The following is a 26,703-nucleotide window of genomic DNA, read 5'->3' on the forward strand; positions in this document are numbered from 1 at the left end:
CCCCCCCCCAGTGGTGCTGCCACAATCTCACTGCGGGCAGAGGTCAAGAGGTGACCTGCCCGGAGGAAGGTGATCTCCTCCTAGCACAGATCTGGGGCTGGGAAGCGGAGCTCAAAGCATTCTCAAGCCAGAAGTGCCTCAGAATACCAGCGTGGACACGGGGGTTTCATTGCAAACTTGCCCTGTTTGCACTCGGCGGTGGAGCCACTTTAGTGCTGAGAGACCTTGGATCGCTGTCGAACCCAGCCATGTAGCACCTTACAAAATGGGGCGGCTATTTCACCCTCCTCCAAAACTGCCCCACTTTTGTGGCTGGGTGGGGAGTTCAATGTCCTCACGGAGTCTGAGTTCCTTGCTTAGGTAGATGACCCAGCACTGTATATCCGTCTTCAAGATCTCGCCATTTCCCTGCATGGCTCAACTGGCTTTGAGTTATTCACATGGAAATGAAGTGTTCCCACAGTGTTCCCAATCTGAACTGCTGCTGTGAGCGCCACAGACCAGGCACGGCCAGTTCAGGGGACTGGCCAGCTGCATGGCCAGAGGTGGTGTCTTTGCAAAAAAAAACTCCATGTCAGTGCAAATCAGGACCCTCAAATCTCCAGAACTCCCCTGTGTTAAGGCTGGTCCTGCGATGTTGGCCAAGCCTGGTTGTGAATCCCACATGATTTACTTGCTGATGGCCCATAGGGGGCACTGTGTGGCAGATAGGAGCAAACCGAACCTGTGGACCTTTCCCCTTGCATTGTGCTGCAGTAGCTTTATCCCAGTGGAGTGTGTGGCATGCCTAGGGTCCAGCCCAGACCCCATCAGGAGTGTTAATACTGCCTTCCCCTCCAGTTCCTCTCGAGGAGAGCGTTTCCTTTGCTCTCAGAAGCAGCGCTTGCTGGCAGGAGACTCACAAGTCCACGTAATGCTGGCTTGAGTCTGCTTGGGATGGAGGCAGGCTAATGCAATAGCTTAGGCAGGAGAGGGGAGGGCCTGGAGGTCTGATCCTCAGGGTGAAATAGCTAAACTCCCTGCAGGCCTGGGTTAGGTAGCAGCAGAGGCACCAGAGTGCATCTGCATTAGCAACAGGAGCTGCTGCAAACTGAATGGTGGCTGGCCCTGGCGTAAGTGTCCCCAGGGCTGCCCGAGCTCTCCAGGGAGCTTTGCCCTGCATTTGTGCTGCACTGCTCCGTTGCAGTTGCCCTCTCTCTAGGTACTGTCCCAGAGCTCCCAGCCCAGCCCCCCGAAGGGATGGCTCGAAGGTGATTTGGCAGAGCTTCGGGGGGGGGGGGGGGAGCATGGGGAGCTGTGGGAGAAGAGGCCAAGCGCCTCAGAACACACTTTGGCAAAACAGCCCCCACCTGGGCTCCCCGGGGCTATGTAGAACAGTCAGTGGCAGCTGCCAACCTTGCCCCTTGTGCAGCACAATAGTCGACTAAGCTGGCCCCGTCCGTGGTGACCTGAGGAGTATTTGCGCCATGGGGGCTATTGCACCAGTGCTTCCTGCCCACGCTCCGGGGGTCCTCGGCACTGCTGAAGGCCTGGGAGTTAGCCTGGTTTGAAGCGCATCTAACCGAGCCCGTGCTGTGCCTGACCAGCACCTTGGGAGAGCACGTGTGTACGGACACTAGGTGTGTTACCGGCATGGGGAGGAAGGGTTACCACTTCAGCTATCTGCAGCCCACTATCAGCACAGCTCAGCATGGGATGGGTGTGGTTTGGGCACAGGGGAGGGTGCCACTGTTTCACGCCGGCTACTAGGCTTTGTCTTTTGGCTACTAGCTGTCAACTAATCGAGTCAAGCCCTGGTCAGCTTGATATGGTACCAGCCTGACCCTGGCTTGGAGACCAATCAGCAGCGCACTCTGTACAGGACAGATTTCAGAGTACCAGCCGTGTTAGTCTGTATTCGCAAAAAGAAAAGGAGGACTTGTGGCACCTTAGAGACCAACCAATTTATTTGAGCATAAGCTTTCGTGAGCTACAGCTCACTTCATCGGATGCATTCAGTGGAAAATACAGTGGGGAGATTTATATACATAGAGAACATGAAACAATGGGTGTTACCATACTCACTGTAACAAAAGCGATCACTTAAGGTGAGCTATTACCAGCAGGAGAGTGTGGGGTACGGGGGGACACCTTTTGTAGTGATAATCAAGGTGGGCCATTTCCAGCAGTTGACAAGAACATCTGAGGAACAGCCGGGTGGTGGTGGGGAATAAACAAGGGGAAATAGTTTTACTTTGTGTAATGACCCATCCACTCCCAGTCTCTATTCAAGCCTAAGTTAATTGTATCCAGTTTGCAAATTAATCCCAATTCAGCAGTCTCTCGTTGGAGTCTGTTTTTGAAGTTTTTTTTGTTGAAGAATTGCAACTTTTAGGTCTGTAATTGAGTGACCAGAGAGATTGAAGTGTTCTCCAACTGGTTTTTGAATGTTATAATTCTTGACGTCTGATTTGTGTCCATTTATTCTTTTACGTAGAGACTGTCCAGTTTGACCAATGTACATGGCAGAGGGGCATTGCTAGCACATGATGGCATATATCACATTGGTAGATGTGCAGGTGAACGAGCCAACTGTGTCCACATATCTATTCGGGGGACACCATCATAGGGCCTAATCACATCAGCCACACTATCAGAGGCTCGTTCACCTGCAAACTGGACAGTCTCTACATAAAAGAATAAATGGACACAAATCAGACGTCAAGAATTATAACATTCAAAAACCAGTTGGAGAATACTTCAATCTCTTTGGTCACTCGATTACAGACCTAAAAGTTGCAATTCTTCAACAAAAAAACTTCCAAAATGGACTCCAACGAGAGACTGCTGAATTGGAATTAATTTGCAAACTGGATACAATTAACTTAGGCTTGAATAGAGACTGGGAGTGGATGGGTCATTACACAAAGTAAAACTATTTCCCCTTGTTTATTCCCCCACCACCACCCGGCTGTTCCTCAGATGTTCTTGTCAACTGCTGGAAATGGCCCACCTTGATTATCACTACAAAAGGTCCCCCCCAGCTCTCCTTCTGGTAATAGCTCACCTTAAGTTATCACTTTCATTACAGTGTGTGTGATAACACCCATTGTTTCATGTTCTCTATGTATATAAATCTCCCCACTGTATTTTTCCACTGAATGCATCCGATGAAGTGAGCTGTAGCTCACGAAAGCTTATGCTCCAATAAATTAGATAGTCTCTAAGGTGCCACAAGTACTCCTTTTCTTTTTGTACAGGACAGAGTGACTCAATACTGGACTAGTGGGGGGAGTTGCAGGTCTCTGTTCCTTGGCCAAGCTGGGAGAATCGCAGAGCTGGGATGGCAGGGGGCTGCTGGACAAGGTGGAGGTGCATTGGCCAAGCTGGGGGAGTCGCAGGGCTGGGCTAGCAGGTGGGGCTGCAGATCAGGCTTGAGGGGCTTTGGCAGAGGCATGTGGAGGAAGCTTGTTCACTCCACGCAGAGCCCTTGTCTCAGACACCACCATCCGGATCCATTAGCAGCTTCCTTGCCGGCAGGGCTGTCTCAGCTGGAGCCAGTGTGTCTTGACAAGGGAAGGGAAATCATGCTGAGGAACTTCTGCGCTCCCCAGCTCCGTGCAGCAGGCTGGGGGTTGCGTTCAGCAGGTGTGAGGCTGCTTTCCTCGCTGAAGGGAGCTGTGCAGGGCAAAGCCACCTCATGCCAGGAAGGTCTAGAAAGGCAGGAAAATCTAGAAAGGCAACGTTCCTGCTGTCCTGGCAGGGGCCTGGGAGTGTCAGGGAGCCAGGGGCTTATTATGGGCCTGGGGGAGACAGGAACTCGGCCTGGGCGATCACGATGGGCCCATCTGGCCTGGGAGTCTGCAACTCGTCCCCCGTGCCCTGGTTTCCTTTGACAAAGCAGGGGTGGAAGTGACCCTGGTCAGTCGGGCTGTGTCAAGTCCTGGGCCAGCGCGCAATAGCCCTGCAGGGCCTGCATTTTAAGGGCTGGCGTCCCACACCCCTCCAGAGCTCGAAATGGAGACCAGTCAGAGAGGCGGGTGCTCTAGTTAGCTACCACTGTGTAGCACGTGTGTCCGGGCCTGGGGGGCCCATCACATCACAGCTCTCTGAGCGCCGTTCGGCCTCCCACCCGCATTGTGCTGCCTGGAGCTAGAACAAACGCTCTGCCCTGTCTGAGAGCAGCTTTAAATCCGCCCACTCAGCTGAGTGCAAACGCCCGCCCTGCGTGCACACCCATCCTCTCCTCCATCTGCAGACCCCACCTGTACACCCTCCTCCCATTCCTCCCTGTCCAAACACCCGCCCTGCGTGCACACCCACCCCTCCTCCATCTGCCACCCTGTACACACCCCTGCCCCTTCGTCCCTGTGCAAACGCCCGCCCTGCGTGCACACCCATCCTCTCCTCCATCTGCAGACCCCACCTGTACACCCTCCTCCCATTCCTCCCTGTCCAAACACCCGCCCTGCGTGCACACCCACCCCTCCTCCATCTGCCACCCTGTACACACCCCCGCCCCTTCGTCCCTGTGCAAACGCCCGCCCTGCGTGCACACCCATCCTCTCCTCCATCTGCAGACCCCACCTGTACACCCTCCCCCCATTCCTCCCCGTGCAAACGTCTGCTCTGTGTGCACACCCGCCCACTCCTCCATCTGCAGACCCCACCTGTACACCCTCCCGCCCCTTCCTCCCTGTGCAAACACCCGCCCTGCGTGCACACCCACCCCTCCTCCATCTGCAGACCCCACCTGTACACCCTCCCCCCATTCCTCCCTGTGCAAACGCCCGCCCTGCGTGCACACCCATCCTCTCCTCCATCTGCAGACCCCACCTGTACACCCTCCCGCCATTCCTCCCTGTGCAAACGCCCGCCCTGCGTGCACACCCACCCCTCCTCCATCTGCAGACCCCACCTGTACACCCTCCCGCCCCTTCCTCCCTGTGCAAACGCCCGCCCTGCGTGCACACCCACCCCTCCTCCATCTGCAGACCCCACCTGTACACCCTCCCGCCATTCCTCCCTGTGCAAACGCCCGCCCTGCGTGCACACCCACCCCTCCTCCATCTGCAGACCCCACCTGTACACCCTCCCGCCCCTTCCTCCCTGTGCAAACACCCGCCCTGCGTGCACACCCACCCCTCCTCCATCTGCCACCCTGTACACACCCCTGCCCCTTCGTCCCTGTGCAAACGCCCGCCCTGCGTGCACACCCATCCTCTCCTCCATCTGCAGACCCCACCTGTACACCCTCCCGCCCCTTCCTCCCTGTGCAAACACCCCCCTTGTGTGCACACCCACCCCTCCTCCATCTGCCACCCTGTACACACCCCTGCCCCTTCGTCCCTGTGCAAACACCCGCCCTGCGTGCACACCCATCCTCTCCTCCATCTGCAGACCCCACCTGTACACCCTCCCCCCATTCCTCCCTGTGCAAACGCCCGCCCTGCGTGCACACCCATCCTCTCCTCCATCTGCAGACCCCACCTGTACACCCTCCCCCCATTCCTCCCTGTGCAAACGTCCGCTCTGTGTGCACACCCATCCTCTCCTCCATCTGCAGACCCCACCTGTACACCCTCCCGCCCCTTCCTCCCTGTGCAAACGCCTGCCCTGCGTGCACACCCACCCCTCCTCCATCTGCCACCCTGTACACACACACACCCTTCCTCCGTGTGCAAACACGTGTCCTGCATGTACAGCCACCCTCTGCTCCATCTGCAGACCCCACCCTGTACACCCTCCCGCCCCTTCCTCCCCGTGCAAATGCCCGCTCTGTGTGCACACCCGCCCCTCCTCCATCTGCCACCCTGTACACACCCCCACCCCTTCCTCCCCTGTGCAAATGCCTGCCCTGCATGCATACCCATGCCCTCTCCATCTGCAGACCCCACTGTATACGAAACCCACCCCTTCCTCCTTGTGCAAATGCCCACCCTGCATGCACACCCACCCCCCCTCCATCTGCAGACCCCACCTGTACACAGCCCCACCCCTTCCTGTGTGCAAACTCCACCATGGGTGAATACCATCTGCTGGCCCATGCGTGCAAACCCCATCCTGTGCAAAGCCTCCCCTGTACGTGCATACATGTCCCATGCATACAAATCCCACCTTGTGTGCATGCCTGCCCCCGTGTGTGCCAGTCCCAACTCGTGCACAGCCCTCCCCTGTCTGTACAATCCCCACCCATGTGCAGGCTCATCCCTGCTCTCCTCCTTGTGTCAAGTGCCCCTAGCAAAGCACATCAGTGTTGGAATCCCCCTCCCATCTGCACACAGCTGTGGGGGGGGGGCGGGGGAGGAACCCCTGCAGTTGCATCCTGGGGGTGAGATGTGATGGCAGCGCAGTGTTCCCCACCATGCCCTCTGGCCGCAGTGTTTCCCCTGCGTAAGGGCTGAGCCAGCTGGGACAGGGGCCCGGCCGGGTTGGCCGCGGGTTCGGGTGGTGCCGGGGGCTAAGAGAGACCTTGTGCTGGCACGCTGATTTCCTGTGCCACTAGCGTTTGTTTATGGTGAACAACCAGCCCTGGAAGAAGCAGCCCCACCGCTCATGTGGGCTTCAGTCCCTTCAGGCTAATTCCCCCTGCACCTGCAATCCAACAGCTGCCCCAGCACCGCCTCCTTCTCTGGACACATGACTGACTCCAGCCCCCTCCTTGGCCCACACCCTGGAAGGGTCACAAAGACGAGACCTGGAGCCTCTGGGGAAAGCTATAGCCCGGGAAAGAGGGGAGTGCAGGGCTGCTCGAAGGGTCCTGCATGGGGAGGCAATGGGGAGGTCTAGGATAGGGACTGGACACCTGCTGGGCTGTCCTAAGCCCTGGGAGGAACATACAGAGGGCCCAAGAGTCGAGAGGGCAGGTGGGTGGGTGGCCAGTCAGGGCACTGGGAACACCAGCTCCTGCCATTCTCAAGACCCCAACCACAGAAGCAGAAGAGTGGGAGGTGGATACAGTGTTCGGGGCTAGATGGACTCTTGCAATGACTCCCCTTCTGTACGCTGGTCACTTTCACTTCTCCTTCCCAGGGGTCTGGCTGCCAGCTCCTCCCTCCAGTGCAGAATCCCCAGGTCTGCTCCCTCCTGGTCTGTGTTACTGAGGCTCCGGGGAAGAATGTTCTTTAAACCACCCGTGACTCCGAGAGCGGCAAGATCCGGGCACTGGGGCTGTGCCAGCCTAGCCTCCCAGTGCAGCAGGGACTGTCCGCTAGCATCTCCCCGGGTTAGGTTTCCCGCCTGAGGTGACATAAGGGGCCAGCGGGGGTCACCGGTCACCCCATGAGAGTCTCCAGCAGGGAAGAGATCCTAGACCGCAGTGATGGTGGAAGGGGGAGTGGCACACCTGCCATCTGCATTTGCTAACACATGGGGAGTCTAAGGAGACAGCAGTAAAATCCCTAGTCCCATGCCCAGGTGGGAGTGCTGGGACATGTGGGGTATCCGGATTTTTGGATACCTGGGGGCATGTGGGGCTGTCGAGGGAGGTGGGAGCTAGGCTAGCTTAGACACCAGGGCATCTTGGGGTGTATGGGACTATCAGGGGTTCTGCTAAGCTAATAGCTGAAGGGCTGCAGCAGAAAGCCAAGCAGGGGAAGAGAGGAGGGGAAGTGAGCAGTGGCCCGTGCTTTCCAAACCAGGACCTGGGGAGGAGATGGGGGCAGGCTGGTTGTGGTGTCCTCCCATTCGTGAGTGAACCAAGCTTGTGCCCTGCCGATCCTGCACCCCCATGTCTGGGGACCAGAGGCCCCGCCATCTCCCCTGCCTGCTGTCCATTGCTTCCTCTGCGGCTCAGCAATGCTCTGCCGGCCGTGTCCAGGAGCTCAGCAGAGAGATGGGGTGGGGAAAAAGGAGTGGCCAGTTTGGCAAGACAGGGGAGTGTGTCCTGGATCCCACATGCCCATCTGCTGCCTCTGGGCATGGTGGGAGCGCAGCTCACACGGCCCTCTCTCTCTCCCCATGCAGGGCAGAGCGGCCTGGGGAAGTCGACAATGGTGAACACCCTCTTCAAGTCGAAGGTGAGTCGGAAACCTACAGGCCCCGGCTATGAGGAGCACGTCCCAAAGACAGTGCAGCTGCAGTCCGTCACCCACGGTAAGGTCCCCTGCTCCTCAGCCCTCCAGGAGCCGCGGGAAGGACCCCTTCCTCTCCCACCATGTCTTTTCCTCTGGGAGCCCCCATGACATCTGTCTCTCATGCAGCCCCCCCTCCTGCCAGATGCCCCACCCTGACCCCCTCCCCCATCCCTCTGGCAGTTCTGGCATAGCCTTGGACCCTTCCCCCCATGAGTGGCAGAGTGGACTCTTTGGGCCCAGCAAGGCCTCACCCTTGCCCCATGGGCCCCAGCCCACCCTGCCATCCCCAGCCGGCTGGCACTCGCTAGTCTCTTCCCGACAATTTCAGACGCGCCTGCTGCCCTGGGAAACATAGGCTCCTTTGCGAGTCTCCGGCTTGGCCGCTCCCTGTCCTGAGAGCGACCCCCCCCAGGGGAAGGCCTGCCTGCCCGTGGCTCCTGCCTCTCTGCTCCAGGCAGGGGAGTGAGAGCTCAGCAGGCATGGGGGCACTTCCCTGGCCACGGCAAAGCTCCCATTGACTTCACTGGGGCAGGATCTGGCCCCACAGTCCCCGTCCTCCCAGCCCGGCCTGCCAGGGTGCCCCCAGGGCCGTTGCTGCTGCCCCCTGGCCTGGTCAAGCCTAGTGGATGGGATTCGCCACACTGTGCCCCAGGTGCTAGACAGTCACCAAGGTCCCTCTCCAGCCCCCACAGCTGCTAGTTCCAGGCCTGGATGGCTTTGCTGCATGTGTCCGGGAAAATGCCCTAGCGGAGTGTGCCCAGAGAGCAGTGGGAAGCCAGCGGGAGCTGGGGAGGGGCTCTGTGCAAGGGATACCCAGTGGGGGGTCAGGGGACTCCTAGAGCCACCCCGTGACCTTGCACCCTCTGCCCCCGCTAGTTATCGAAGAGAAGGGCGTGAAGATGAAGCTGACTGTGACAGACACACCGGGGTTCGGCGACCAGATCAACAATGAAAACTGGTAAGTTCCACCCGGTTCTGGGGACCCCAAGGGCAATGTGAGCTGGGCGGGAGGGAGCCCAGCATTGCTGGCCAGGGGTGGGCCATAGAAGGAAGGGCACCAGGAAAGGCTTAGTCTGAGCAGCTGGTTGGTAATAACATGACACCCTGGCACCAAAGGGTCATACCCTGGCACTGTGGACTCTGCCTTTCAGCTGTGTGAACTAGATCCATTGAGCTCCAGGCAGTTACTATGGGGGGGTTTCAGAGGAGACCCTAAAATCCAGCTGTACTCTGCTCTGCAGGGACACCAAAGTTCTTGGGACACTTCTGTAAGAGATAGGGATTTGGTTAAAACACCACCCCCTTCCTCCAGCCCCACCTCGCCAAAGGCTTTGTGCCACACTGTCAGATCTGAGCACCTTCTGCTGTGTGCCGGTGCTGCTCTCTGCCCCAGAGGTGGCTGCCTTTCAGTGGTGGGTGGGACAGTTCCTGTGTGTGCAGTGCACACAGTGCCTAGGGGTTGCGGGTGATCAATCTCTTGCCTCCTTTCCCATTGCCCAGCTGGGACCCCATCATCAAGTACATCAACGAGCAATACGAGAAGTACCTGAGAGAGGAGATCCTCATCAGCCGCAAACAGAAGATCCCAGACACCAGGGTCCACAGCTGTGTGTACTTCGTGCCACCTACTGGCCACTGGTGAGCCGTGATCAGTCTCTGCCTGCTCCTGAGTGCCCAGTGCCCTGCCTGGCTAACCAAATGCCCTGCTGGGCTTACCTCTCCCTAGGGGGGGCAGCCTGAGCCCTTTGCAAGGGATTGGCTGGCTCATGGAGCTGCTAGTAGGATGAGGAAGCCGGCTTGCCTCCGGCCGGGGCAATAACCAGCTCAGCTGGCTGTGGGCCTGTGTGCAACGTGTGACTCTGTCTTTGGCCAGTTCCTAGCAAAGGAGAGTCCACGTCCTGGCTGGCCTCCTGCTGCCCATCTCAGCGGGCCCCTCTGGGTCAGCCCCACTGCTAGGGCTGTGTGGGTGAACTCACCTCGCTGCTGCTGCTGTCAGTCGCTGGAGGCCTTGGCTCTCCATTCCCATTGGCCTCTCTGCTCTGGATACCTGGTGGTGCCACTGATCTGAGGACAGTGGCTGGTCGTCTCTGCCCCAGTCTGCCAGGGTGGGGCCCATGTCTGGGGGGAGGCGGGGAAAGCAGCCTGAGCATGGAGCGTCTCCAATCTTGTTGCGCCAGCGCCCCCCTCTGGCCACGCTGAACAGCCAGGGCTTTCCCTCCCAGGCTGCGTCCCTTGGATCTGGAGTTCATGAGGCGGCTGAGTAAGATCGTCAACATGGTGCCAGTGATCGCCAAGGCGGATACCCTGACCCTGGAGGAACGGGCCGAGTTCAAGCAAAGGGTGAGGGGCCTTGTAAGAGAGAGGTGGAGCTTTTACCTCACCTGGGAGGAGGGCAGGCCAGCACAGCTGTGCACGGGAACCCCAGAGCCCTTGGGGCAAGGCTGGGCATAGGCAGCATGGCTTGAGGTGCCTCTCAGGGTGGGTTGGGGGCTGAGCGACGTTAAAGGGACTGGCCAGGACCACAGCACCGAGGGCCGGCCTGGGTAAGATTGCCTCAAACAGCTGGGTGGTCTCCAATAGGGCCAGGGCAACCCAAAAACCCACGGGTCTCTTGCGGTAAGACAGAGGCATCTGTGTGTCTCTTCTCCCCCCAGCTGAGCAGAGGCACAACAGGGACAGAGAGGAAAGCAGGAGGAGGCCGCAGCTCATGGTCACGGCATCTGACACCCGAGTAAGGGGGTTAACCTGAGTGTCCCAGCCAAATATCAGCTCCTGCAATGACACCCTGCCCACCTGAAATCCCCCCCATGCGAGTCAACTGGATACAGGGTTCTAAGCACATAGGTAGTGTTGCTGCGTGCTGTTTAACAAGTTCCCACTCCACCCCAGAGGTGGCCACATTTCAGTGGTAGGAGAGATTATATGCTCTCATGAGGGCTTTAGGATGAACGGTAGCCAACTCCATTGCTAGCACAGAGCAATTTCACAGGCGCTGTCTCCTACAGATCCAGAAGGACTTGAAGGCCCACGGCATCAGCGTCTATCCCCAGGAGGATTTTGATGACAACCCAGACGACAGGATATTGAATAATAAAATTCGTGTGAGTGCTGGGAGGCTGCGTGGGGGCAGGGGGGGGCAAAGAGCTGAGCTGGGCGGTGATTGGCTGTGGTGGGGTACTCTGTGTCCCTCTCTGGCTGGGACAGGCGGACGGGCAGCTGTGCTGGGCAGTGACAGCAGCGCTGAGGAGGGAGCCTGACCCTGAGTTGCAGTGCCAGGGCCCACGGATCGGAGAGGTGGGCCTGTCCCAGTTCTACAGTGACTCTGCCCCCTCTTCCTGTCCAGGACAAAATCCCCTTCGCAGTGGTTGGAGCGGACAAGGAGCATCAGGTGAACGGGAAGAGGGTCCTGGGCCGCAAGACCAAGTGGGGGATCATTGAAGGTAACGGCTCCCTCGAACGTGGGTGGGGCACAGCTCCTAGCACTGAGATGGATCCGGTCCCCCAGCTCCCAGTGGACCCCCGCTAACACTGGCTCTGTCCCCCTGTCGTGGCTGGTCTGTGGACGGAGGGTCTGGAGGGCTCCTGAGCCTTGGGCTGGTAGATCCACTGTCCCTCGCAGATGCGACCCAGCCAGGGGCCTGGTTACACCCTGGTGAAGTTGGGTTCTCCGGCATATCGCTCCTCTTGCATCTGCACTCCCAGCCCCTGCTGTTTTCGGCAGGCTTCTGGAGCCCTGTGCCCAATGGTGCCCTTGTGTCCAAAGCCAGCTCCAGCTGTCCTCCCAGCTCCTTCCCGGGCCCACTGAATGGGCCGCCTTTCCAGGCCAGCTCCTCCTCCAGGCCAGAAGGTTTCCTTTGGCCCTGAGAGTAGGCTGTGACCCAGCAGTGAGCAAGGGCTCAGGTAGAGGGCACTCAGCAGCAACAAGCCTGGCTCTTGGTATTGAGGGTTTCTGGTCCTGCCCTGACCCCCGGGGCTGGCATTGGGGCGGAAGGAGTGGATGAGGGTTAAGGAAAGGGGCCCAAACTTCTTAGAGTGAGGCAAAGTTTCGGACTGGCCCATCCTGCCCGTACATCCCTAGTCAGGCCCTTCAGCCCCCGTCCTGGGGCCTGTGTGCGTGAGTGTTGGGGCAGTGGGCAGACTGCCAAGCAGCTGGGACCCTCCCCAGAGCTCCGACACGCCGCGCTTGCTCTAGGAACTCTCCTGTGCTGAGCCCCCTTCCGCTCCTGTAACGCTGCCCAGCATCTGTGGGATGCAGCTGTGATCACACCACTGCCTTCACCTCTCGCTCCCAGCGATCTGCCAGGCTGCTGTGATACCTGGCACCTGCAGCAAGCGCCCCTCCCAGCATCACACCTGGGCTGCAATAAACCTGACACGCAGGGCCTCTGCCCGCACCCAGGGAAGTGCAGCAAGCAGGTATCCTCCTGAGCACTGATGCAGCCCATGCAGCGGGGAGCTCCGCCCCAAGAGACCCATGGGGTGCAGAGGGGCCCAGTGGGGAGCTGGGGCAGCTGGAGCCTGTCTGGGCCCTGCCCACTCCACTCTGGAGCTGTGCTGCTCCCTGGCGCCAGGGATCCGCAGTCTCTGCTGAGAGCCTGTTGGCAGAGCTGGGGTGAAGCGTGTGCAGCACCGAGCCCATCCCTCGCAGCCAGCACAGACAGGACATACGCTGCCCTCGGGTCACCCTGGGGGCAGCCTGCTGAGCTGGTCACAATGACGCCAGCGGGAACGTGGCCCGTTATATCTGCCAGACGGCCCTGAGCTTTCCGCCACCCTCCAGCACCGTGTGTGTAGGGTGTGCTGGGCTCCATGGGCCTCATCCGCAGGCAGGGACGCTGTGGTGCTCTGCCATGCCTGCGCTCCTGCAGTCTGAGCAACGGAACCACCCGTCCTCCCCCCTCATCCCAAGCAGTTGCTGTAGCCTCAAGCCCTTTCCCCTTGTGAGCCCTTGCACCTGCGCCTGGCTGGTGCTGGGGGTCAGCTGGGGCCTGGGAAGAGCTTCTCTGGAGCGCGTTACCAAGGGCCTCTTCATTTATCAAAGACAGCTGGAACCGTGCGGCCACGGCGCTGCCAGGTAACCCGTCAGAACGCTGGCTGAAGGCTCCCAGCTGCTGCTCCGTGCCAGAGGGAGAGCTCGCCAGCGTCTCGCCGTGCGTGGAGGGGACTGGCACGGCTGCAGGGGGGAGCTGGCCTGGCGCTCCCACACCCATGCAAAGCCAGGCTGACACACATGAGCCCCTAAGCACGCGCTGTGTGTGTGGAACTGTGCCGGGGGACACACGTAATATGAAAGACATGGGCTGGAAGGGACCTCGAGCGGCCGATTAGTCCAGCCCCCTGCGCTGAGGCAGGACCAAGGAAACCTAGACCCTCCCCGACAGGTGTTTGTCAGCGGGTATACCCATGTGTAGCCATCATACGTGTGCTACTGTGTATTTATTTGTATTATCGCAGGGCTTCCCCACCTCCCCCCCTGTTCACAACCCCTGTACGTGCACGCACGGTGAGTGCTCCCTGTCACTCACATACCCAGACTCTCACTGCACATGCAAAGTCTCTGAACACCACTGGACGCATAGCTACCCCCAGGAGCAGCCCCACAGACACACGCCTCCACGTACGAACACACGTGCAACCCTCAGACATGACTAGATCCCCAACAGAGACGTGCAAACCGGGGCTGTTCCTGGGTCCCCCTGCAGTGCTTGTTGGGGTCCCGTTGCTGTGCCCAGTCCATCCGGGCAGGCCTCATGGAGCACCATGCTTTGGCTGCTGCCTAGACGTAGCACCCTGGAGTTGGGCTGCTCTTTTGAACACAGGGATGCCGCTGTTCTGTTGAGATTGCAGCTGCCTGGATGTCGCCCCTGCCTTCCCGCCCTCCCCGACCCCTTGCCATTTACCCAGTGCACATACATAGGAGCCTGCTGCCCCCTAGTGACCACCTGCCTCCTTGCAGTTCCCCAGCAGGAGTGAAGGGCTCCAAGGTTCCTCTGAGGGCAGGATCTAGTCTCCCAGTAAGGGACAGAGTGGACAAGATGCAGCTAAAAGACAAGGCGGGGGATGGGATGGTGGCAGGACATGGGGTGCTGCTCTGACCAGGGTGGCTTTGAATGCATTCCTTGGGCATCTGAGTCACTCCCGTTCTCCACCAGGGTGGTAGGGTCTACAACTAGTCTGTGTCTTGTTTTTCAGTGGAGAACCCAGCGCACTGTGAATTCCCCCTGCTCCGAGACCTGCTCATCCGGTGAGATGCCCGGCTCGGCCCACCCCCCTAACGCACAGGGAGAGGGGTACAGCCCCAGGCACGCAGGGTAGGGTTGGGGAGGGCCTGGCCCCAGCTGGGAGCCCATCCCTGTGCGGGGCTCAGCACCCTCCACTGCCAGGGAAAGCTGTTGGGGTTGGGTCACTCAGCAGGGAGTGCAGGATTGGGCTGGGGTCCTGGAGGGGAAGCCATGGGACAGTGAGGGCAGCCCTTGGGGGACTGGCAGAGGGGGTGGTGCTACTGGAGGGAGAGGGAGGGGGCTGGAGCCCCTCATAGTGGGATGGCTTTTAAAGCACAAGCTTAGCCTATTTGGGGGCCTCTGGCTGCAGGGCCTAGGGCCTGGCTGGAGCTGTTCTTCCTGCCCCTTTACCCTCCTAACTCTCACTTTCCACCCGCCCCAGTTCCCACCTGCAGGATCTCAAGGACATCACCCACAATGTGCATTATGAGAGCTACCGCGTGCAGCGGCTCAACGAGAGCAACCAGCTGGCGCTGAGCCCCGTCAACAGGCTGCTGGGGAAGGACGAGGTGGAGAGCAACCTCTGAGCAGTGAGAGCAGGGCGTCCTCCTCCCAGACAGCGCCCACAGACTGGCTGAAGGGGGGAGGAGCTGAGATCCCCACCCCGTGGACAGAGCTCCTCTGTTCTCACTGCCCTGCCCAAGTGCCCTAGTGCTGGGCCAGACACTGACTCTGCCGATGCACCAACACCTTCCAGCCATGCAACAGCCTTAAGCAAGGAGTGACTCCTGGGGGGCCGTGCCAGGCGCGGCCTCAAGGGCCCCACTGCTCCCCATCCGTTCCTCCTGCTTCCCCGACGCCCGTCCCCCTTGGCGACTTTGCATGGAGCTCGTAGGTTCCTGGCACATGCACCCCGTGCACCTCTGCCCCGACAAGCATGCCCCAGTTCTGGAGGGAGCCCTGCCCTACCAAAGAGGCACAGTCTGGAGCCAGTGGGCCTGACCCCCCGCGACGCACCCACAGGAAGGTGTGTTGGCACAGGGCCTTTCCCACCTCATGCCGTTGTCCCCAGGACTGGGGCAGCCTCAGGCCTGCGCTGCTGAGAACAGCCTCCCCTCCTGGTCTTCCCCACGTCGGCTGCTGCCCTGAGCCTCCAGCTCCTTTGGGAGTCCCTGTGCCTGCATCCCCCAACGAGGGGGGACTGGAGTAGAACACTGCCCCGCATGCTGTGGGGCAGAGGGGGCCTGGGGTGAGAGGGGCAGAGCTAGTCCTTCCTGCTGTGGGGTAGAGGGAGCTCTGGGGCTGGGGAGGCAGAGCCAGCCCTTCCTGCTGGGGGCGAGCAAAGCTCTGGGAGATGGAGGTACCCAGCCAGCCAGCCTCTCCTATGCCCTTAGGGGACAGCCTCGTGGAATCGCTCTCGGATTCTCAATCCTCGTGGAATGACCCATCCTACAGAGGGCTAGAGCCTGTAGCTGCCCCACAGGGTTAGGGAAAAGGTGGGGTGGGCAGTGCTAAGGTTTGGGGAATAGCAGAGAGGGACGGAGGCCCAACCGACTGCCCATTGGGCAGAGTCACCAGCACTGTGTGTTCAAAACACACATGGGCTGGGAAAAGCCCGGGGGGGTGGGGAGATGGATGCAGGCTGTCCCAGCCAGGGGGAGAGGTACTGGTGGGAGGGCCAGGGCTGGGGCTGAGCTCCAGGCAGCAGAAGGAGCGAGGGGTATCACAGGGGAATCCCCCCAGCCCGCAGGGCGGGCGGTGCTTGGCCATTTACTCTCCTCTGAAAAGCTGGGGCTGGGGCTGGGGCTCGTTCTCTCGCTGCAGTCTCTGGTCACACATTAAAGATCCCCCTGCAACCTTGGCCTGGTGTCCCCCCTGTTCATCCCCCCACAGGGAAGGGAGCCATGCAGAGTTGTTCCCACCCCGGCCCCATGTACAGTGCTTCAGCCAGGGTTCCCTTCCTGCCGCCTGTGCGTCTATGCCTAACCCATCTCTGTTTGGACCCCCTTCTCCGCAGGGACCCTTGGCCTTTCCCCAGAGGGGAGCTAGAGGCTAAAAAGGCCTGGGGGCCCTGAGCCGTTGCCACTGAGAGGGAATGAGCAGTGGGGCTCTTGAGACTCCTTCCAGTCAGAGAGTCCCCTCTCCCCCCATCCCGACCCAGCTGTGCTCTGCCTGGGGCATCAGCCAGACTAAGGTCCCCAACAGGCCAAGTGCCTCGAGCCCGACAGGGAAGGCTGCAGCCAGCCCCTCACAGGAAGAGAGGAATCAGCAGTGGTCAGCTGGGGCTATGCCCTGGCCAGCCTGGAGCGGCCCACGCTGCCAGACGCCTTCTCCACAGGGCCCTCCAGCCAGCTCCCCTGGGCCATTCCCCCACCCTGCTCCCTAGCCCCACCTTCCTAGAGGTCTGCTCGGGCACAGCTGACCCCACCCAGCCCAAGAGTGAGTCGAGTCCTTTTCACCCCTGCCCCTGTCCCTGCCCCCTTGTCCTTGGGGCTCAGACCTGAGGGGGCTCCCCACACCGCATACCCATGAACCGTCTCCAGCTGCCTTGCCCGTGGGGTCAACACAGCAGGCTGCTGCATGCCCCATTCCTGCCAGCCCCAACCCCCCCGCTGCACTGTGGGTGCTGTGGGCTCCTCAGCACACTCACTCCGCATGGCATCGGCACAGTGAGTTGGTGGCAGCTGGCAGGAACGGGACACACGGCTGCTGCCTCCCTGACCCCCTGGGCAGGAGGAGTGAGCAGACCCAATCCAAACCCAGCCCTTGCAGGCTGGCCCCTCGGGCTGCAAGGCTCTGCTCCCCACCTCTTGCCAGCAGGGGCCAATGCACCTGTAAGGGCAGCTGGCCGAAAGTATTGGGTCTGGGATAATTGCCCTAGAGTCCCCAGCTGAGAGCAGAGCCCTTGTGGTGGGTACTGTCCAGCTGGCACGGCTGGCCCCAGCTATATGTGCAAGCCACCAATGCAGAGCTCCATGCAGGACCTGTTTGTCTAGGAGTGGGAAGGAGGGCAGCTCCCTGCATTGCCTGGCAGCTCTTAATACGCTCCCATGGGGCTCTGCAGAGCCTGCCTCCAACCCCAACCCCCCTGCCCATTTAGGGCTGGCCAGGAGCTGGGGCTGAATGGTGCTGCTGGGAGCTCCCCAAATGGTCCCACCACTCCTTTGCCAGCGTGCTGCAGGCCCATTTCACTGCCCATCACTGGTTGCTAAAGAGAGTATAAAATACTGCAGACTGGTCGCCAGGGCATAAAAACACCAGCTCCCACCAGCCCAGCCCCTGCCGCTCCCCCGGAGTACAAGGGCTTCACAGGGTTACCAGGAGCATGCTAGGGGCTCTCCAGCCCCAGCCACTGCGCTGCCTGCCCTGGGGCACAGGCTAGGCCTCCAGGCTAGAGGAGATCCCCAGGAAGGAGGGCGTAAGACTCTGCACCACTATTCTCGGGTGAATCCCTGCTCTAGGCTGGGTCCCAACGTGGGGTTGGCCTGCAATTCTGGTAGGTCAGTTAATGCGCGGACAGTGCGAAGTCTGCCCCTGCAAAGCTTGTTTGCTCACTGCGGAGAGGAAACCCCAGGGGTCTGGCACCAAGCAACGGTCCCTGGCTTGGCGACCTTACCAAGGGGCTTCGTCCCCTCCTTGGACCTAGGTTGTCTATCTGGAAAATGGGGCTACCTCTTCCCAGAGGCTGAATCCACTAGCAAGCGGGAGGTAATACGGGGACAGGGACAAGCCAGGCCTAGTCCTGCCATTCCCTTCATCCAGAGCAGTGCGGCCCTTTACAGAGCTGCATTCCTCCACATTCCCAGCTCTGGGGGTAGCACCGGCCTCTTCTCTCCAATCACTGCACTGTGCCGCTGGCAGGCCCTGTTAATTATTCGCAAACAGCAGAGAAGGAGTCTGGCCCTGCCCCAGCCTGCGCCTCCACCTGGCTTGCTCCTCATTCCCAGCAGTGTGCCAGCGGGGACGAGCACTGCTTATCACATCTGCCCTAGCTCTGCGGGCAAGGAGAGGTTCTATGAGCCAGTGGGCCCCTCCGCTCACTGGGTGTCTCCATCTCCCCTAGCCAGAGAGAGCTCCCACCCAGGAATGCTACAGCCACTGATTTGGGAGGCCAACCTGTGACCCCCTGTGCCTGGTTTTCAGTGGGGCTGAGTACCTTACCTGCAGCTTGATAGCAAGGTGAGCCACAGCCACACGGCCCCGCCTCTGGAAATCAGGCCCCAGGTGCCCAAGCTGGTTACCCAAGCACTGAGTTCCCAGGATCGGGGCCATTTTACATGCAACTGCCTGCGCCAGGAGCATGCTGCTCTCCTCCTTTCACCACCCTCCACCCCTCAGGAACCCAGATGCAATAACCTCGCACATTCTGGAGCCCTGCCCCTACCAAGGCATGTGCAAACACCACCTGAATCCCGTCATCCAGCAGTGAAATGCCGCCACCTCTGCGGGTAGAATGCAACAGGTGTTTGACAGAGCCCAGCAATGTTATAATGCACCAGCTGGGAACTCCCAGGATGTGGATGGGTGGAGGGCAGGCAGGCAGGTAGGTGGAACCCAGGAGTCCTGCACCCAGGCTTGTGCTTCAATCTCAAGAGCTAGTCCCTTCTCCACTGGGACACAGGGAGTAGCCAGGAGGACCCTGCTCTGCTGTGAGGAACAAAATTCATCAAGTAGCACAGAGCAAACCAAACCCACAGACAGAGTGTGCCAAAGGGCAGCCTCCTACAGCAAAGGCTGTTTCCCCCACAAGGGGCTGGCGTGTCAGGTTCTTAGGCCAGCGTCCAAAGGAGCGTGAAGCACTAGGTTATGCAAAGAGCCGTTCCCACCAGCTCAGCTCGGGCCAGGTTTCCTTTCACGTCACCTGCCAAAGCTGTTGCTGAAGGATGAATGAGGTCCTCGCCCAACTCACAGCCTCTGCCCAGTAGCTGAGGCAATAGGCCTCATCCTGCTAGTTCTTACTACATGGGATTACAAGTTGTGGGGGAGAAGGGGTTAATAGTTCCTGATGTGCAATACCCCAGCAGCCCTAGGCCTAGCCCTACAATGAAAGTGCAGGAGGAAGAGAGCCAAGGAGATCTCCCAAGGGTGATAAAGGGGGGCCAGTCAGCACCAACTCAGCCTGGATCGCTCCAGGGCTGAATCCCCTGGGGCCACTACTCCACCCAAACCTCCTCAGTCTCACCTGGAACAGCTACTGCATCATCCAGCCTCCTGCCACACACACCCCAGGGCCTCGCTCCTGCACCCACAACCCCTGGCACCTACATGGAGCCAGCTGCAGGCTCAGGACCTGGCTTCATAGCACCTCTAGCCTCAAGCACATCCAGCTGCAAAGAACACCAGCTATCTTCACATTCCTGGATGGCACCTCCCGTTCTCTGGAGGGCCACAGGCTTTAACGCAGCCTCACGCTGTCTCCACCTCCCTTCAGCGCAGGTGGGAACCTCCTGGCATGCACCCCCCCTTTGCTTTACAGAGAGAAGGTAAGCACGTGGGCTGCCAGCTGCTAGCCCAGCTCAGGGGAACCGGCTTGCGGGGGAAGCACTGAGGTGAGCAGCCATTGTGAACGCATGGCACCTTGTACCACTGACACTTGCTACCAGGTACTAGGGCCTGATTCTCCCTGGCCCTAGCTGTGCAGTGGTGTAGCCCTGTTGACTTCATTGCAGTGCCTCCTCATTTACACCAGCGTGGGTGAAATCTGAATCAGCCCTGTGAGCCCCGCACACATACACGCGCACCTCGCCCAGGTGTGAAGGACCCCATGGGGCTGGGGGGGGGCAGCAGGCTCAGGGAGGTGTGAGTCTGTGTGGACAGAAGCTTTGGAGCATGACCGTGTGAGTGGAGGGGGCAGGCGATCTAGCTACACAGAATTCCCAGGAACCAGTCAGCTGCAGCGACACCACGAGTTGCTCTTTAACCAGCTCCCCTGTGAATGATCTACTCTGCTGCTGCCCTGCCCTGAGCCGAGAGGGAGCACAGGGGCACCTCCTGGAATTCAGCTCCAGGAGCAAGCCAGGCAGCCATTCCCCGCGATGCCGAAGAAGCCCTTCACCAGCCAGCACAGTGCAAGGCAGAGAGCCGGGGAGCAGTGCTGTGAGTGGGACCCTCCTGCTCACTCCAGGCTGGGCTCAGGCAGAGCGTCAGATAATCGGCCATTTTATTAAGTGTTTCTTCCCTAGCTCCATCTCCCTGGACCAGGGTCCCACCCCCTTTCCCCAGATAAGAGCAAACTCCAATTGCATCCACTCTCCCTGGTGCTTCACTTGGGCGGTGCTGCAAGCTGGGCAGGTAGGCTGTGCCCAAGATTGGCACTTCACACTCTGTTCTAACAATACAGCCTTCCAGACCTGCTCCAGCCCTTCACGCCTAGTGCATGCCAGCCTGGGCCAAGCTTTGTGGGCGAGGGTGCCTGAATTTCTTGCCTTCCCACCTGGCTCTGCAGTTTGAGAGGCAAAGGCTGCTGCAGTTGGCACAGGTTGCTGGGGTTCTCTCATGCCCAGAGCATCATGCCAGTCGTCGAGCTGAATTTTCGCTCCTTGATCATCCCTGTGGGGATTGTCCGGTTCTTTGAGATCTTCCTGTCCTGCACGGCCTTCAGTCTGGCGGCTGCTTCCGGCCAGTTCCAAGGAACCTATGGGACCTGGTGCATGTTCACCTGGTGCTTCTGCTTCTTGGTGTCCATGCTGATCGTGGTGCTGGAGCTGTTTGGCTTTTCTGAGAAGCTGCCGCTGTCCTGGGATGACTTCACCAGCGCCTTCGCCATGCTGGCGGTGCTCATGATCTTCACCTCTTCCATCATATACCCTTCCACCTTCATCACCGACATTTGCTCTGACAACAAATGTGCTTATCAGGCAGCAACTACAGCCATGTCCTGCGTCTGTTTCATTGCCTACACCATCGAGGTTGGACTGACCCGAGCCAGGCCTGGAGACAGGAGCAGCTTCCTCACCACTGTCCCTGGCCTCCTGAAGGTGTTTGAAGCCTACGTGGCTTGTCTTATCTTCTCCTTGGTGAGTAAACCCACGACATATAAAACCGAACCCGGCCAGCTATGGTGCATAGCTGTCTACAGCATCTGCTTCATTGTCACGCTGTTCATCATCATCCTCACCATCGGCCGGTGTCTCACCTACATTCCCTTCCCTTTGGAGAAAGTCCTGGTGGGTTACAACGCCTTGGCTGTACTCCTGTACCTGACGGCTGCCATCATCTGGCCCGTCTTCAACTTCAGAGGGAACCCCAGACCCAGTTCAGGTGACAGCCTTCACTTTTGGAACAGACGGCTGGGCGTGACCTTCCTCACCTTCTTCAACCTCATCGCCTACATTGTCGACCTGGTGTACTCCTCCAAGATGGTCTTCATGACCAGTACGGCCTAACAGAGCGTTATCAGCCATGCGCACCTTCGGGGGTACGGTGGGAACCATCAGCACTGAAGTAGTGGGAAGGGACCGGGGCTGCCCGTCGCGCAGGGGGAACTGCTTTGGCCTCAACTGTTTTGCATTTCTTCCCCCACATCCTAGCCTTCTTGGCATGTCCATGCACCAGGGGCTTCTGTGTGTATTTGATTTGGCTGCTGCTCCAGGAGCTGCAGGTGGCTACCGCTGGGGCCCAGGTGCTGCTGCAGGGAATCAGGGCGTTCCTTGCAGGACATGTCGGGAGGGGAAGGGACAGAAGGTGCTGCCTGTTGCCCGGGTGTACAGCAACCTGTGAGTGAGCCGCAGAAGGGCGGGGAGGTCAGGAATGGGGGGATCCCAATCCAAAGCCCACTGAAGCGAATGGGAGACTTTGCATTGATTTCAACCTGTGTTGGATTGGGCCCTGGAAGCCCAAGGAGCATCGGGGGCTGGGGCTGAGGCTGGGTTACTGAGTCCTGGCTAGTTAGTGTGTTATGATGCTGCGACTCAGAGAAACTTTCCTGTGCCTCAAACTCTGGTCTGAAGGCAGGTAAACAGCGCCCAGGGCTCCCACCCTCCCTCCAGGAAATGAACTTTCAAAGGCTGTGGCTATGCAAACAGAGGTGTGTGTGCTTAGAGGGCTGGGCACCGGGCTGGGGAGGGGAGCATGTCAGGGTCTGCAGCAAGCAGGGTGTGGCAGGTAGGAATGGCTGACTGCAGAGGGGTGACACCGGCATGGCCAGCCCCAAGGGTGTGGAGCTATTTTATGATCAGTCAGGCTAGTGTTCATAGACCTACTATCTGAGGGTCTCACCTTTCCGGGAAAGCTCCCCCCTCACCGGCCCCATTAGGGCTAAAATCCAACCTGCAACACATGACCCCATAAGACACCCTCACTGCTCAGCCGGGCCTCCACTTCCCCTCCCGATCCCTGGGGCATGGGAGCTGCCATTCTATCCTCCTCCCTACCTAATGGGCAGCTTCCGCATTCGTGCTCCCCTCTACTTCCCCACATTCGCCTGAGCCACACCCCACCTCAGTCTGGCACCGCACCGTTCCCTCCCTGTCCCCTTTGGCAGCCCCATTCCCGGGTTGCCACATTCTCCAGCCTGACCCTCACATGGCCACTCCCACTCCTGCGGGCAGCTTGGCTTCTTCCCCGCTGGGAGCAATGGGAGGTGGTGGCCATTCCTGCTGGGGGAACTGAAGGTGTTTGTTCACCTGCAGTGTCAAAGGGACATGGCAGCCACCTTGCTGAGGGCAGCCTGTGGCTTTGGCCCTGCTGACAGTGATGAGAGATGGCCGCCATTTAGAACAGGGCTAAACTGGAAGGCAAAAATGAAACAAAATTTGTGCAAACCCGTACATGTGTATACAGAACATTGTAAGGCTTGCCGTCAAACCAGGGGGGCTGGCACCGGGCCTGGCTTTAAGCTCTGTGTGTGCACGTCTATGCACAGCTATCTGTGAATCCACCCACGTGTTTCTTCCCATTCTTTTTCAGTCAGCAAAAAGTGCATCAGCATGCACGCAGTGTGAGTGCCCCCTGCCAAAGCAGTGCATTGTCTCCAGGGGCAGCTTCACGTTCCAGCTTTATAGTCTTCCTGAAACCTGAGCGAGCTGTCCTCGTTCCCCAGGACAGAAGTTTAAAGATGACGCGCAAAGGAAGTTTTTTAAATGGAGCTTTTGCTCTTTTTTGGCTGCTTTATGATTGCAAAAAGGGAGAGCGAGTTTTCCTGCTTGTTTTGTACTTTAGAAATCTCAGGACGGTCATGTCTGGTCTCCCTGGTTTTGTTGACGGGTGTGGGGGGCCTTAGGGATATATAGTGTGAGCTCTCACAGCAGAAGCGAAGGGCTGGGTGTGTTGATCTTTAGCGGCAAAGGCAGCCTTTCTTCAGAATGTTAATTTGTCATTGGAGTTAAATATGCCTGAAAACCACCCCCATCCTCCCATCGAAACCCCCCAAAACAGTCTGATTAGACATTCCTTTGTCTCACCCACTCAGGTACTCAGCTTTCGCTCTCTTGGCTTTTGCGATCTCATCATTTCGCAAGTTCTCCTGTCACCATCGAATCTTTCCAAGCTAGACAGGACTTGAATTGAATTGTGAAAAGCAGAATTTTTTTTTTCAATGACAAACCCTTTCAGACCGTCTTTCTCCATCATAAAGAAGCAGTAAAAGAACACAAGGCTAATGTATTGTACACTTTGCCAGGTCACCTTTGGGCTGTGACCTGGAGAGAGGCTGGGGAAGGCTCAGTTCATGGTTTCTCCTTTGGCTAGTATCAGCCCGTCCAAGAAAAACTGAGTCAACATGATGAGGAAAGGGTTACAGAAGTTTCCCCAGGAAAGAGTATCCCACCTCTAGTGATTAAACTGATTAAACTCTGTCCAAGCCAAGTGGAGTGAGATCATGAAGACTGCAAACCCATGGATGGAAAACCCTTCCCTGCCTACAGCATTGTCAAGGTGCTAACACAGTCCCGAACCTTGGACTAAGCCAGCAATCCCAGGCAGCACGCAGGAAGTGCTCAGTCGCAGTGGGATCCTTATCATGTATGGAGCTGTAACTAGGCCTGGGACGAGCAAGCCTATTTGTGCCCTGTATCGTTTTGTTTTGTCATTTTTCTGACACATTTTTCCACCCCCACCCCGGCTTTGCACCCTGGGCAGCTGCCCCACTTGGCCCGCCCTGGTTACGGCCCAGACCGTGCACATCACAGGCGTGTGGTGATTGTTTCTGGGGTCAGGTGCACACTGTAAATAAAGTTTACTAGCACGGACTGACAGTTTTAATGTCTTGCTTTGTTTTTTATCTGAGCATGTGTTTCAGCCCAAGCTGTTACGGAATCCCTGGGCCCACAGCACTTTAAAGAGGACATTGTGCTTACGGTACTCAAGTGGGCTGAGTTCAATTCCTGGCTCTGCTAGAGACGTCCTGGAAGATGTTGGGCAAGTCATTTAACCTCTCAGTGCCTCAATTCACCAGCTGTAAAATGGGGATAATACCAGATTTCTCCCACCCTCTGTTTGACTATTTATTCCCATTGTAAGGTCTGTGGGGCAGCGTTTGTCTTTCACTATGAGTACACAGAGTGCTTAGCACAAAGATATCCTGCTCTTGGCTGAGGCCTCCAGGTGCTACTGCCAATTTATAATTGTTGCCTTCTTAGTGTGTCCAGAACAATGGCTCTAAGACTGAAACTTCCTGTTTCTCTAATGCCATCACAACTAACAGGCATTCTCCCATTTCAGTCTGGCTGAGCAGAGTGGTGGGTTTAGTGATGTCTGAACTGTAAATTATCTATGGCGATGAGTCCCAGCATGCAGGGATTTCTGTGTTTGTTCCCAAAGGAGACTGATTCAGGGAAACAGGGACATCGGGTCTTGCTGCCGAACTGCAGACCCTGTCCCCGCCGCTGCTGTCACAAGTTCCCCTCATTTCCCATCGGCTGCTGGGTTTAGTGGGTGGGTGTTGGTGGCCTGTGATAGATCTCATGGGATGATCTGGGGGTACCTTCTGGCCTTATGCTTTATGACTATGAGTTGGAATTCAGTGGCCAGAATCGGAGAGGACCCTGCATTCACCACTTCAGGGGAGATGTCACTCATCCATTGGCTCTCCCATTAGGAGAGATACTGGGGCTCTGCCTTGAATTACCCCGTGACCTGGACTCCAGTGTGGGGCAATGCCTGCCCAGGGTAGTCTAGTCCCAAGGAGTCACCTGCCCCCAGCCAACCCTTGTGTGTGGGGCAGCGAAGCAGAACGTCCTGGGGGTGGAGCAAGACCTTGGGAGTAGTATGGAGTGGGACTTCTCCAGCGACAGCTGGGATTGGGAGGTGCAGCAATGGGCCAGGAAGAGGCTCCAAATTGCAGATCACGGCAGACACTGTCAGGTCCCCAGAGCACATGGCATGCTAATGGAGAGATACTGTGTATGCTGGGAATGGGAGCTCCCTAGAGGTCTGGTTGGGAGAGTCCAGCAGGGCGTAGGTCGGGTAGGTGTCTCTGGAAGGCACAGGGGCTCCATAATGGTTCCCTTGAAATGGTAGGCAGCTTTTAGTGGACTAACCGATCTGGCTTTGCACTTTACTTTCAGACCCTCATGAGGCATAATTCCCATTCATCAGATGGGAAAACCGAGGCACAGATGAATGACATGACCTGCCCAAGCTGAAGGTGGGAGCTAGTAGGAAAGTTGGGATCAGAGTTCAGCAGTCCTTGCTTTAGCCCAGCGGTTCTCAAACTGTGGGTCAGGACCCAATTTTAATGGGGTCACCAGGGCTGGCTTAGACTTGCTGGGGCCCAGGGCTGAAGCCCAAGCTGCACCGCTCGGGGCCCAAGCCCGAGGGCTTCAGTCCTGGGTGGCAGAATTCAAGTTACAGCCCCCCTGCCTAGGGCTGAAGCCCTTGGGCTTCAGCTTTGGCACCCCTGCCCGGAGTGGTGGGGCTTAGGCTCCCCCCTCCCCCCCACACCCAGGGCAGCAGGGTTTAAGTAGGTGGCTCAGGCTTCTCTCTCCCTCCTCTAGTAATTGTTATCAGAAGGAGGTCTTGGTGCAATGAAGTCTGAGAACCCCTGCTCTAGCCAATAGATACAAACACCAGTAATAAAAGCCCCAGGCAGGCTTTCCAGAAGTTTCTTTATCAGTGTGTGGGAAGCAAAGCAAAGTGCTGCCAATGCACTGGAAGGGCGGCAGGTGGCAAAGTGCAAAGAGGTACAGATCAAAGGAAGGAGGAGCCAGGAATGGGTCAGGACTGGAGTGTCTTGAAGATCTCTCCATTGCAGTGTGAGAGAAAGGGAATGCTGAGTCACCGTGTGCGTTGGCAGCTTCCCAAGTTCCCACCTAGTTCGCATGAAATAGAGGATGTTGTTTAAGGATGTGTGAGCATCAGCCTTACAATGAAGCTGCAGCCTGTGAAGACTACAAGTCCCAGAATGCAATGCTACATGTGCTCCACACCCTTGCAGGATACATTGCAGAAGTCTGTCAGCTGCAGTTTGGCCAGCCCCTCATTTGGACTTA

General features: G+C 58.3%; 2 protein-coding genes across 8 annotated transcripts in view; both read left to right on the forward strand.

Moving 5' to 3' along the window:
* The window catches only part of SEPTIN12 (septin 12), an 82,903-nt gene extending 66,767 nt beyond the window's left edge, over positions 1-16,136 (forward strand). For all 5 annotated transcript variants that reach the window (XM_073362595.2, XM_073362594.2, XM_073362598.2 and 2 more), the window contains 8 exons: positions 7,945-8,073; positions 8,931-9,012; positions 9,555-9,692; positions 10,277-10,394; positions 11,060-11,155; positions 11,398-11,494; positions 14,247-14,298; positions 14,718-16,136. In XM_073362595.2, the coding sequence (XP_073218696.2) occupies positions 7,945-8,073; positions 8,931-9,012; positions 9,555-9,692; positions 10,277-10,394; positions 11,060-11,155; positions 11,398-11,494; positions 14,247-14,298; positions 14,718-14,862 (857 nt within the window). In that variant the 3' untranslated portion in view covers positions 14,863-16,136. The remainder of the gene's footprint in view (positions 1-7,944; positions 8,074-8,930; positions 9,013-9,554; positions 9,693-10,276; positions 10,395-11,059; positions 11,156-11,397; positions 11,495-14,246; positions 14,299-14,717) is intronic.
* Positions 16,137-16,227: 91 nt separating this feature from the next.
* LOC140918370 (myeloid-associated differentiation marker) lies at positions 16,228-24,579 on the forward strand. Of its 3 annotated transcripts, none has more exons than XR_012161168.1 (2): positions 16,228-22,301; positions 23,183-24,579. XR_012161168.1 is itself a non-coding variant. In XM_073362599.1 (2 exons), exon 1 carries the CDS (start codon positions 20,785-20,787, stop codon positions 21,658-21,660), a length of 876 nt encoding a protein of 291 aa, XP_073218700.1. In that variant the 5' UTR covers positions 16,228-20,784; the 3' UTR covers positions 21,661-21,692; positions 23,685-24,578. The 3 variants fall into 3 exon arrangements, 1 of the variants encoding a protein (XP_073218700.1); XR_012161169.1 differs by having other exon boundaries at positions 23,685-24,579; XM_073362599.1 differs by having other exon boundaries at positions 16,228-21,692; positions 23,685-24,578.
* The last annotated feature ends 2,124 nt before the right edge of the window (positions 24,580-26,703 follow it).

The sequence above is a fragment of the Lepidochelys kempii genome, chromosome 10 (genome assembly GCF_965140285.1).
Source record: "Lepidochelys kempii isolate rLepKem1 chromosome 10, rLepKem1.hap1, whole genome shotgun sequence".
In the NCBI taxonomy this organism is placed as follows: Eukaryota; Metazoa; Chordata; order Testudines; family Cheloniidae; genus Lepidochelys; species Lepidochelys kempii.